We start from the raw sequence: 13,210 nt of genomic DNA, 5'->3' as shown, positions 1-13,210 counted from the left end.
AAAATTTGCCAAATCTTCTCTGCCAATGCCAAACAGCTTATTTTGCTGTTGCTATTGACTCTTGTTTTGAGCTTCTGGTACCCCAGGTGCTGACAATCAGGTGCCTGGTATAAGATTTATTGCCAAGAAGCATTGTTACAACAAAGAAATAATCTACCAAACACAAATTTCCTTACTTTTTGTGCTAAGTTTATGTGAAGAGGGAACGACCATCCCTGAATCGAGGGGGATGGGTCCTAAGAGTACATCTGTCACCATCTTACAATGCTGTGACAGCAAATATTCCCCAATCCTCTGCGAACAGTACACATGGTCTTTTAACTCTAATTAATGGTTACGGCAATTTGCATATGAAACCACTCACGGGTTTCAGTTCTGACAGAACTGTGCCAGTTTTGGTCGTTATGCAACTGTGCTGTTGGGGATACCTGCAGCCAGCTGAGACTGACGAAGTCACTTAGATGAGTGATGAAACGTTTCTCCCACTAAACTTTGTGTCCAGATGAACTAATTCAACTTTCTGGGAATCCAATATCATGCGAATGCTGGACACAAGGCAAAGACCTTGTATGGGTTGACTGTTGGACAAGCACAACATTGGACAGTAAAGTTCTGTCGAGCAACAGGTATGCAATTGTGATACAACATAAAACTGTCTGATTTGACTAATTAATTTAATCTTCTCTCATAGCCGTGCTAATAAGTGAAATCAGCTAATGCAGTGTCTGGTCAGAGGAAAGCCAGTATACACAGTGCTCTGAAAAGCACATGGTTGCCCATCACCAGGTTGTGCAAGCAGCTGGAGTTCATTTATTTAAAGGTAACTGACATAATTATCTTATTGCCCAAGCCTAAACAATGCTTTCCCTATCTCACAGATGGGTTCAGATCAATGCAAGAGGAAAATTCTGGACATTTTGACTCTTTGATAATATATCTTTCAGATTCACATCTCATACCCTTTGCCCTGGTTTGTTCCCGGTCTCTCCTGCGTCTTTCCCGGGCTGATAGCAAGGAGGAGGACTCTTCCTGAAAGAAAAGCAGTCTTAGTTGGCATTACGTCCTGGGTTCACAGTCTCATATTTTAGCATGAACGCTGATGTTCACTCTTTACTGAGATAAATATGGAGGTTACACAAAAAACAGCTGACAAGAAAACAAAGTATGAAAATCAACAATGTTTTAATTCTATGAAATATCTATTGTATAGTATGTATACACCTAATAAATATGAAGTGGTTTTAACTTTAGAATCAACAACTTCGCCAAGTAAGATGACAACAGGAATTAGACTCAGTGGGTTGCTGACAGTGTTCACATTACAAATGATAATAGTAACATTTAAAAGGAACGCAACCAATAGCAAAAAAACAAACTGAAAGTGACAGAATAGGGGTCGTCCTTAAATACTTTATAGTAAAGACTCATTGCTGTAATATTACTACCTCATGTCTGCCTTCTCCGACCTTATCTTCTCTTCCGGGAGCGGGATTTTTCAAATGCTTTTCAAGGGACATCTCGGTCTTCTTCTGATAGTCTTCACCTTACAGACAGAAATAACAAATCCGAGGCACGGCCTCAGTCAGCAAGCTGGTTTTAATGATAGGCACATCTTGAATGCAATGGTTCTCAATCCAGTCCTCAGGCAAGCCCAGTACTGCCGTTTTTCTACTCTGCCAGATGAATCACACTCACCCGTTGATAGATGGCTGGAGGACCTGGCACAACAGGTGAATGTAATGAACTGGCAGAACAGAGAACCAGCAATACTGGTGGTTGTACTGGTAACAGTGGCTGTCGTAAACAGTCTGGATTGACTGATGGTTGACGACTGTCGTAAAGTTGGTTGTAACGTGATGATACAGAGTAAAACCTGCACAACCCAACGATCGTGAGACTATTATTTACATGAACATTGCAGCGGTACCTGAGGTCTGGGCTGAGAGCCACTGACCTACTTATCTTTCGTCTCCGTAGCCAAACGAAGAAGGCAACCCTGCCTCGTTTCCTTTCACTGTAACGACTTCTAAAGAGTTGGCGTCTTTCGCCACATTTGCTTGCCTGATTTGGGAGCTGACCTGTCAATCACTTCACACAGCTTGACGTCTAGGATGACGATTTGAGAATACGTTGGCACAAAAAAAACTTAACAATGTTGCTGAGAAGCGGCGTTTCTAGCAGTCTGGTTTACCAAGCGCATTACATGAGAAGCCACTGGCAGGTAACTTACCAGTGTGGTAGACGAGGCTTCCACCACGGCAGGTGTGCGGCGGCTGGTCGGGAGGATCAGCTGTTGGTTTAAACCAACTTGGGGACTGCGGTAAACTCCGCGTCGCGGGTCCGAACGCGACGTTATTAGCGTTAAATAACCTAATTCGGGCGGTGTGCGCGCGCGCCAAACGGTCTCGCTCGTTACACGTTAGCTGACAGCTGGCTAAAAGTAGAGCTAACCAAATAAATACAAGCGACGTGGGCGACAGATTGGCTCCTCAAAGGTTTAATAATTTCCCGCCACTCACAAATAAGGAGCCGCACTTAAATCCGACGGCAAACAATCAAACGCAAACTTCCTTATTAACATTTTACGCTTTTTGTTTATCTTCTTTTTATTTATTGGCATTCGGTAAACCACCTTATAGGCACATTACTGCCCCCAGGCGGATCGGAGTGGAGCAGCAGTGGCGACCGGACGAACAGCGCGACTCTGCCATCATAACCAATACAATATTGTGGACGGAGGGGGATGGATGATATGGAGGCAGATTTGTCTTTTTATTATCCAATCAAAAAATAACTCACTTCAATCAAAAAATAAATTGACAAGCAAAAAATAACTCACCTCAATGAAAAAAAATATTTTCAATCAAAGAAAAAATGTGTTTGAATGCAAAAATATATTTGAGATCCAAAAAATTGCATTTGAAAACTTATTTTCTTTGATTGAAAATATTTTTTTGATTGAGGTGTTATTTTTTGATTGAAAATATTTTTTTTTGATTGAAGTGATTTTTGTTGTGTTTGGGCCATTTTATGGGTAGGACGTTTGTGTTTTAATTTTCCAATCAAAAAAAAATAATGATTCAACAAAATATATATATATATATATATATATATATATATATACACATATTTTTTAAAAACTTCGATCCCCAAAAATATTTTCAAAAAAAAAACTTCTGTCATAAAAATGTATTCAAACCCCTTTTTTTTCTTTGATTGAACAACATATTTTTGGGTTGATCTTTTGGTTGAAGTTTTTTTTTTGATAGAAACTTCTTTTTTTTTTTAGTCCTTCGCCTTTGTGATTCGAAGCGAGTGAAATTCAGACTTCATTTATTGAAGCGCATTTCCCACGGTGGGCGGGTGCTTCCTCATTGGGCAGACGTTTTGAGTGACAATTGTCTACAGCAATGACGTTTGACAGGATCGGATGCTCGCGTCAAACACTTCCTGTCAAAGTGCCATTCGCAGTTCATGGCAGTAACTCGTTCAGACTTTCTACAGTAATGTAAGTATTGGTTGAATTAATAGTCCAGGGCAAAGTTATTTCATGGGGTAAATATATTGTCTACTACAATAGCCTAGAGCCACGAGAGCAGTTTTTGTGTATATGCAGGGTAGAATACCAACCATCTCGATAGAACCTACGCTAGCTCTAGCTACGTCTTCCTAGCCAACCAGTGCACATTGGATTAACGTTAGCCAGCCAACGTTAGCTGCGTAACTCGGTTACAACTAGTTTCAAACTTCAGATTTCACAAATTAAATAGGCTAGCTAGCTAACTAGTGGTTTGAAATCAACTAACTGTAACTAATGGTAATCTTTGAGACTGTGGTCCCAGCTCTCTTCAGGTCACTGACCAGGTCCTCCCGTGTAGTTATGGACTGATCCCTCACCTTTCTCATGATCATTGATACCCCACGAGGTGAGATCTTGCATGGAGCCCCAGACCGAGGGAGGCTGACCCTCATCTTGACTTTCTTCCATTTTCTAATAATTGCGCCCAACAGTTGTTCCCTTCTCACCAAGCTGCTTGCCTATTGTCCTGTAGCCCATCCCAGCCTTGTGCGGGTCTACAATTTTGTCCCTGGTGTCCTTAGACAGCTCTTCGGTCTTACCCATTGTGGAGAGGTTGGAGTTTGATTGATTTGAGTGTGTGTGGTCAGGAGTCTTTTATACAGGTAACAGGTTCAAACCGGTGCAATTAATACAGGTAATGAGTGGAGAATAGGAGGGCTTTTTAAAGAAAAACTAACATGACTGTGAGAGCCGGAATTCTTCTTGTTGGTAGGTGATCAAATACTTATTTCATGCAATAAAATGCAAATTAATTATTTAAAAGTCATACAACGTGATTTTCTGGATTTTTGTTTTAGATTCCGTCTCTCACAGCTGAAGAGTACCTACGATAAAAAATTACAGACCTCTCCATTCTTTGTAAGTAGGGAAACTTGTAAAATTGGCAGTGTATCAAATACTTATTTCCCCCACTGTACTATGCTAAATGAATATATATTACCTGACAATGCTTTATCATGGATATTACCTCTCGATGCAAAACAACTGCAATTCCTGATTTATTGGAAATAAAACATGGTTTAGAGTAATATCCCAAAGTGTGAACCTGGAAATACGACCCACAGTTATCAATTTAGGGGTGCAAGATAAATTTTAGATATTATTGGGTGCACTCATCGTTCCTGTCCATGAAACCTGCACCATCTACATGCTGACAACCTCACTTCTCCACCAAAGAATAGTAACAGCTGAGCCATCGGATGCCTGCAATGAATTAGTATTCCAATGAGTTAATATAATGTGATTAAGCGCTAATGCAGCCTATGATAATGTCACTGCCACAGTGCCACCTGCTGTCGCTATTTAGAATTACCGGTCAAACTCTTGGCAGACATCAATATATACAATATCCCCAAACACTTACAAATGCAAGGACAAGATGAATTCCTTTAAAAACAACTTTATTTAGGCCTAATACATTTCATAAACCAATTCATATGTAAATGTAGCCCTAGCCTCTGCCGTCCTAGGCTATTCTGCGGGGAACCTGATTACTCTCCATTAAGAATATAAATAGATGGACCGTGCAGGGTAGGTAATGGCGACGTTTGGTTTTAGGGGAGATGAAACTGCAAAAACACCACTGCAAAACACCCCACTTCAACTGGGCAGGCTTGGTGAACCGCACATTAGACTGATGATGCACTATAAGACAATCCACTTCAAACGTACACTCGTCGTGAAGCACACGTTGGGAGCCCACAAACTCACACAAGGCACCCCCCAAAAATAAGCCTACTAATAGCACACAAGGAGTAGGCTAGCCACGGTGACTCAGTCCCCTAGGACCTGGTTCGCCACTACCCTTGTAACTACAGTGGTGGCCAAAAATGTTCAAACACTTAAAATTGTGTTCTGTTTTGGTGGCCGAGTTTGGATGGCCCGTGGAACCGCCAGATGAGTCGGATCCACAACAAAGTTTTATGGGCTCTAAGGTAGACCATGCCACATCATTCCACCAAGTTTTGTGGATATAGGTAGATTAGTTTTTGCGTATTAATGATCGAAGGGTCAGTGGTTCAAATCCCGCCACCAATTGTCCACATGTCAAAGTGTCCCTGAGCAAGACACTGAACCCCAAATTGCTCCCAATGGATGTATGTAATGGCTCTCCCGCCATTGGTGTGTGAATGTGTGTGTGAATGGGTGAATGGGCGACAACTTGATTGTAAAGCGCTTTGGGTGCCGTTGGGTGCAAAAAAGCGCTATATAAGTCCAGACCATTTACCATTTAGCTTTTGCATATTAAATGAATATCTCTAATCTGGTCTAAAAAATGAATGGAAGTCAATGGGCGGTCGCATATGGATTGCCCATGGACCTGCACCCATGAGTCCATACTGGACCGATTAGTACAAAACTCAGTGGAAGGGTGTACCATGGTCCAATTTAGATGACATACAATTTTGGTGTGGATCTGACTCACCAGGCCTCCCTCAGCGTTTGAGCGTAGTGGGCGGGGCGAGCGAGACGGAGGCGGGTCGGCGGCGGGGGGATGGCAAGGGAGGTGGGGTGCGGCGGGGGTGGCTGGGAGGGGCTGCAGACGGAGCCCACAAACGTGGCCGTGTCCCGCCACGGCGGGCCATCAAACTCTGCCCCCGGGAACACCTTGGACAAGCCCATGCAACGCAGCCTCTCCACCAGGTTGATGTTGACAGGGTCGGGCTTGGTTCGGCGTCCAAGGAGGAGGTGTTGGCCGAGGGAAGGAGGGGGGTGCTCCGGGGTGGGGCTGGTCGGGTCGAGGGGCATGCCCCAGCTTCAGACCGTACACGTCCTGGAGGAACCGCTCCGCTGGCCGCGATGCCAGGAAGTTGTCGGCAGGGACGAGGCGGGGCTCGAAGGGCACGGGGGAGGGGGGCGGCAAGTGGGAGGGGTGCTGGGGAGCAGCTGCCAAGTGGTGAGGGGGGGAAGGAACCACTCAGACTCAGCCTGCAGGGGGTCACCAGGGTGCTGGGGCCCGTCCGCAGGGAGCTGGGGGTGTTGGCCGACCCCGAGGACTTGCAGTGAGAGCAGGGGGAGAGGGAGGGACAAACGTTAACATGGCCAGGGAGGGGCCTCATTTATAAACATTGCGTGCTTACAAAAGCAGTTTTATAAATGTGGCCCCAGGGCTGTGAGACACACACTGCTTAGGCTACCGGAGATCACGTGAAACCAAGCCAATTGGTATTGTATTTCTCCTCTTTTAGGTAACATCTCTCAAGGGACTGCAGGTGGAAAATAGCCTCTGGCTACAAACTTGCTAGTTTACAATCTGCATTGCCCTGTAATCCGATAGTGATTGTTCATTAACTTGCGATGTCCCTCAGCAAATAAATAAATCAAGTCAAGTCAAATAAAATGGAGGGTCCAGTCAGTGTTTACCTGGACGTGACCTGGGTGACGTCACTAGGGTGCAGGATACAGCAGTTGGTGAAGGTGTAGGTGGAGAACATGGAGCTCTGGCACTTCCCCAGGTTTGGAACTGGAGACACACACACACACGCCTCTGTTATCTCTTGTAAAGTACTTTGTTTTGCCTGGCGATTGTTGAAAAGTGCAACAATATAGTACATTTACCTAATATTTAACTAATACAAACAGCTGATCTAGTCTTAAGAACGCTTCATTTAAGTCTTGTGAGAAAAGCCCACCTGATGATGATGATGATGTTGTTGTCGGGTGGTAATCTGACTCTGTGATTGGACAAGTGCAAAGGTTGTCACAGGAACGGCCTGAGCGGATAGGCTACTGGTGGAGGTCCTGATGACCTCACACGAAGCAGAAGTCATGCAGAGGTCGGAGTTCACTGGAGGGCGCGCAGAGGGTTGGGGGTCTGGGCTAGCCCTTCGGGGCGGAGTCAGGGAGAGGGGACGCTTTCACTCCCTCTCCTTCTCCTCTTGCGTGGAGGTGCACTGCACCTTGAAAGTGATCCAGGTTGGAGGATGAGAAGGCGCTCCCCATCTGAGAGGTGTAGCCGCTCCCCTCCACGAAGAAAGCTTAGGCAGTGTCATGTCATGTCAGTGTAAATACTTTCCCATTCTCCCTGTGTGCACACCATAATACACTATCATCAAACAGACTTCCTAAATCATCTACAAAATACTTCAAATGGTTACTGCTAGGTTAGGTTAGATGTTAAGAGTACATTAGACTGGGTGAAGAATGAATGTCACACATTTTGAGGCAGGTTAAGGATGAGTTGAGAGGCTAGAAACTAACCGGTGGCAGCAGGGGCTATGGCTGCAGGCTGGGCCTTTGCGGCCGACCATCGACGGGACCGGAACAAACTCGTAAGCGATCCCATCCGGACGAAATCTGTGGTGACGTCACAAAGATGTTTCAACGGTAAAAAAAGGAAAGTTAAAAAAATTGTTCTCATCCATAATTTGTGAGTATCGCTTAATCTTTACGACTAATCACAGTTTATTCCAAGTGGTTTTTACTTGTAGAAGGAGTGGATAGGGTTGAGCCAGGTGTTGGGGCAGGAGCTGGGGTAGGACTGGGGACCTAGGTAGGCTCAGGTCTGTTTTAGAGAGATTCTATGGAGACCTCTGCGGGCATAGGTGGGACTGGGGGGGGGGCAGTTAGGGGTGGAGTTGAGTTGACTAAGAGCGGGACTCAGCTGGCTAGGCTTACTGCGCCTTCTGGGGGAGGGACTACGCCGTCTAGAGGAAGTACTGTTATGACTCTGGGTAGAACTAGACCGGCTGAGGGTGGGACTGGACCTGGGTCTGGCAGATGGCTGCTGGACTGTGGAGAGATGCGGAAAAGAAGTTTGTGTAATGTTATGTTAGATATTTGCACGTGTGTTGGGTGTGACATCAAAGAACAAGGAGGAAATGACAGCAAGTTGACGATAGGAAGTGTTTACATCGGCAGGGGAAATCAGTGCAACCAGTCAAGTGAGGTCACAGCAGTGTGTGTGTGTGTGTGTGTGTGTGTGTGTGTGTGTGTGTGTGTGTGTGTGTGTGTGCGCTATTTAAGTACTATACCTGGCTCGCTCTCTTCTCTCCTCTGTCTGTCTAGTTCTCGGTGGATTTGTGTTAGCAAGGTTGATTGTGAACAAGAGGAGACAGAGTTTACATGCACAAGAATGAAACTACCTCCAAATCGGTGTTGTATGTATGTTGTAATTGTGTAGATGTCTTATGTGAAAGGATTATTCTCACATCTTGATCCATCTCTGCTTCGAACATCTTGAGCACGCAGACCCACACCTGGAATATAAGAGAGCAATCTAGTCAGAGACAGAACACTCTGGAATGGGTCTGTTCCATGTTATTTGGTCAGCTCATTCCTATCAGTGATGAAGACAATTCCATAGGTTCAGACTCTACCTATTCCACGTCTCTCTGGACCTCGGACTCCAACGGAAACACTCGAAGCTACAACATACACAACAATAATGACACTTTGTTAACATTACATATTTCTCGCAAGGAAAGTGATTAAAAATGATCAATAAACATGTTATGTTTTTCAGTGAGTGCAGCCACCTGAAGGCGGGCGGTGGTTGTCTTTTGAGCACTCTGATCAGGAAGCACTATTGGGTAAACAAAGAAAATGTATTGCACTACACAGAATGTTTACAGTTTTAGTGCCTACCACAGACTAATGTAACGATAGTTATTCAGTTATCGTGATGATGTACAAATGAGACACTTATATGCCAAGAACCCTCCCGGCTTTGCTCCCCGTTCTTGAAGCCTATCAAAACACTTCAAACGTGCTATCTGCTGCACTGCCCGCCCCCTGTGATAACGTTAGGCTAGCTGCCCTGCAGATTTAGCCAAGTGAAAAGAAGCGCAATTAGATAAAATGTCAAAATTTCAGTAGATTAATGTTACTTTCAAACCACAATGCCTAGTTAGCTAGCTAGCCTATTTAATTTGTGAAATCTGAAGTTTTAAACTAGTTGTAACGGAGTTACGCAGCTAACGTTGGCTGGCTAACGTTAATGCAGTGTGCACTGGTTGGCTAGGAAGACGTAGCTAGACCTAGCTTAGGTTCTATCGAGATGGTATTCTACCCTGCATATACACATAAACTGCTCTCGTGGCTTTAGGCTATTGTAGACAATATATTTATCTCATGAAATAACTTTGCCCTGGACTATTAATTCAACCAATACTTACATTACTGTGGAAAGTCTGAACGAGTTACTGCCATGAACTGCGAATGGCACTTTGACAGGAAGTGTTTGACGCGAGCATCCGATCCTGTCAAACGTCATTGCTTGTAGACAATTGTCACTCAAAACGTCTGCCCAATGAGGAAGCACCCGCCCACCGTGGGAAATGTGCTTCAATAAATGAAGTCTGAATTTCACTCGCTTCGAAACTCAAAGGCGAAGGACTCCAAAAAAAAGTTTCTATCAAAAAAAAACTTCAACCAAAAGATCAACCCAAAAATATGTTGTTCAATCAAAGAAAAAAAGGGGTTTGAATACATTTTTATGACACAAGTTTTTTTGGAAAATATTTTTGGGGATCGAAGTTTTTAAAAAAAAATATATATGCATATTTTTATTGAATCATTATTTTTTTGATTGGAAAATTAAAACACAAACGTCCTACCCATAAAATGGCCCAAACACAAAAAAAAAATCACTTCAATCAAAAAAAATATTTTCAATCAAAGAAAATAAGTTTTCAAATGCAATTTTTTTTTATCTCAAATATTTTTTTTGCATTCAAACACATTTTTTCTTTGATTGAAAATATTTTTTTTGATTGAGGTGAGTTATTTTTTGATTGACAATACATTTTTTGATTGAAATGAGTTAATTTTTGATTGGATGATAAAAAGACAAATCTACCTCCATAGGGTTTCTCTATTTTTATTCTATTTCGAAATTATGCAACTTTTGCTGACGTCTGCTGTTCTAATGAGACGTCTGTAAATTATGTTTAGTGTGTTTGTAAACGATTGTCCAGAGGGGTATTCTAGAAGCTGGATTATAGATTTTTCCGGAATTATCTTTGTGTGTTGTGAAGCCAGTTACGGCAAAGAAACCTTTAATGTGCTGAACTTCTATGTGACCGGGCGCTGACTATTATTCTTCGCCCTCTCTAGCAGCGACATTCTCACCATAATGTTCCCCCTCACTCCATCTGTCCCCATCGGAACTCCGCCTCACTTTACGCGGGCTTTGGGCCAATCAGAACTGAGCTGAGTTTGCCCCCGGTTTTCACCAAAAGTAGTCTGAAGTCCGCCACACATCAGACGCTCTCCTGGATTAAGGGCTTTACTGTGTACTAATGGTTAGCTGGTGTCAAGTGCGTCCAGCACAAGTGAGTGAAACGTTTGAGAATGCTTGTTGCTGTTCGCCAGTGAAGTGTTCATGTCTCCTGCCAACTGTGTGGCCTCATGTTAGCAGCTATGTCACGCCCTGTCTGGATAGTTAAGTTATCTTTGGTTTCTCCCAGTGTTCTTTGTCTTGTACTTCATGTTTTATTTTGATACTCACCTCTTGTCTCGTTTCAGGTCCTTTACTTCCTGCCCTCATGTGTCTCCCTCCTGTGTGATCACCTGCCCTGCCCTAATGTGTTGCACCTGTGTCTCATTGTCTCCCCTCCTCTAGAGTATATAGTCTTAGTGTTCCCTTCCTTCTGTGCCAGTTCGTCTTGTTCCTTGTGACAGCGTTCCGGCATTTTTCCCCTTGTGTAAGTTTCTTGAGCCTATAGTTTCCTGACCTGTTTTTGCCTTTTTGACCTCATCTTTCGCCTGCCGATTTGGACACTGTTGCCTTGCTGTCTGATCACCTGTGTACCGACCTCATTTTTATTAAAAGGACTGATTTTTGTGAACTGAGACTGAGTCTGTGTTTTGAGTCCAAGCCTGTGGTTCAGTACTGACACTACGAACTGGCCATAACATGGACCCAGCGGACTCAGATACAGTACGCTCCGGGCACAGGTTCACAAGATCCAGAGTCAAGATGAACAGATCAGTCTTCTTCGCCATGAAGGGAAGGAGCTGACAGACCGTCAGGAATCCCTCTTGGCAGCTTTCGGAACCCAATTCAACCATCTCTTTGACCAAATGCGTAAGATGCAGAACCCGCCGGGCTCTGGCGAATCGGCACCCGGCGGCCCCCTCCTGGTTCTGGGTCCGATGCCGCTTATCCAGCGCCCGCCACTCCGTCCCTGCCTCTCCACCTTTCCAGACCAGAGCGTTTCTCCGAAGACACGGTGACTGCAGAGCTTTTCTAACCCAGTGTGATTTGCATTTTGAGCTTCAGGCTGCTGCCTTCCCCTCTGACCGCTCAAAGATTGCATACGTTATTTCTCACCTGACTGGGAGAGCGGAAGCCTGGGCGACTGCAGAGTGGAGTTTGAAATCACCTGTCTGCAATTCACTGTCGCTGTTCTCCAAGACCTTCACCCAGATCTTCCAGCTGACAGCCCCTGGACGGGAGGCAGTTTGAGCCTGGTGAGACTGCGACAGGGTAAGAAGAGGGTCTCTGATTACGCCATAGAGTTCCGCACTCTAGCAGCAGAGAGTGATTGGAACCAGCCAGCCTTATAGCCCTGGCTATAAAGATTGACAAGCGTCTGTATGAGAGAGAGAGAGAGAGAGAGAGAGAGAGAGAGAGGAGAGAGAGAGAGAGAGAGAGAGAGAGAGAGAGAGAGAGAGAGAGAGAGAGAGACAGAGAGAGAGAGAGAGAGAGAGAGAGAGAGAGAGAGAGAGAGAGAGAGAGAGAGAGAGAGAGAGAGAGAGAGAGAGAGAGAGAGGAGAGAGAGAGAGAGAGAGAGAGAGAGAGAGAGAGAGAGAGAGAGAGAGAGAGAGAGAGAGAGAGAGAGAGAGGCAGAACCAGACACCTGCAGTTCCCCCGCCGCTCCAGCGGAGGCAACAGGTCAGCAGCTCTTCTTTTTCTTCCTGGCGAAGCACTCCTCCTGCTGACTCTACCACAGCGCCTCCTCCAAACACGGAGGAACCTATGCAGCTTGGCCGAACCCACCTGATCCCAGAGGAATGCCAGCGACGAGTTTCAGAGGGTCGCTGCATTTACTGTGGCCAACTGGGCCACTTCATCGCCTTCTGCCCTTTAAAAGACTGGGCTCGCCAGTGAAGGTGAGGGCACTGGTGAGCCATACTTTGACTGTTTCTCATCCCTCTTGTTTGCAACCTCTAGTGCCTCTCATCTCCTTGCGTTTTCTCTTAAGCATCCAGTCCTGGTTGATTCCGGCTCAGATGCTAACCTAATGGACTTTGATCTAGCCAGGAAGCTGGGCCTCAAAACCTTCCGCCTCAACCAGCCCCTGGATGCCAGTGCCCTGGACGGCAGTAACGTTATTATGTAAGGTCACCCATCGCACTCAGTCATTGCACCTGTCTTTTCCCGACTCTCACAGTGAAAGAATCAGCTTTCATGTCTTTCGAGCTCCTCAGCATCCACCTATCCTGGGGGACCCTGGCTCACACTCCACAGCCCCCATATAGACTGGAAAACGGGGCAGGTAATTTCATGGGGAAAGACTTGTGCAAAGAACTGTTTCTCACCCTCTCAACCTTTCCTGTCAGAGCTTCAACCTCCTAACACCTCCAGAACTCCCCCAGCCTGGATCCAGAGTTTCCAAACCTTTCCCAGGTTCCCGTCTGCTACCATGACCTTAATGAGGTTTTTAGCAAGGCCCGTGCCATATC

General features: G+C 45.1%; 1 protein-coding gene across 1 annotated transcript in view; it reads right to left on the bottom strand.

Annotated features, from left to right (window-relative positions):
- The window catches only part of uimc1 (ubiquitin interaction motif containing 1), an 80,972-nt gene extending 78,398 nt beyond the window's left edge, over positions 1-2,574 (bottom strand). Inside the window, exons 1-3 of the mRNA XM_056284867.1 lie at positions 2,231-2,574; positions 1,446-1,543; positions 960-1,029 (exon numbers count right to left, since the gene is read on the bottom strand). Coding sequence (XP_056140842.1) covers positions 960-1,029; positions 1,446-1,517 — 142 coding nt within the window. The 5' untranslated portion in view covers positions 1,518-1,543; positions 2,231-2,574. The remainder of the gene's footprint in view (positions 1-959; positions 1,030-1,445; positions 1,544-2,230) is intronic.
- Positions 2,575-13,210: the final 10,636 nt, after the last annotated feature.

Source organism: Lampris incognitus, chromosome 8 (genome assembly GCF_029633865.1).
Source record: "Lampris incognitus isolate fLamInc1 chromosome 8, fLamInc1.hap2, whole genome shotgun sequence".
Lineage (NCBI taxonomy): Eukaryota > Metazoa > Chordata > Actinopteri > Lampriformes > Lampridae > Lampris > Lampris incognitus.
The sequence above is the reverse complement of the archived record's forward strand: the minus strand, read 5'-3'. Positions and strand labels throughout refer to the sequence as shown.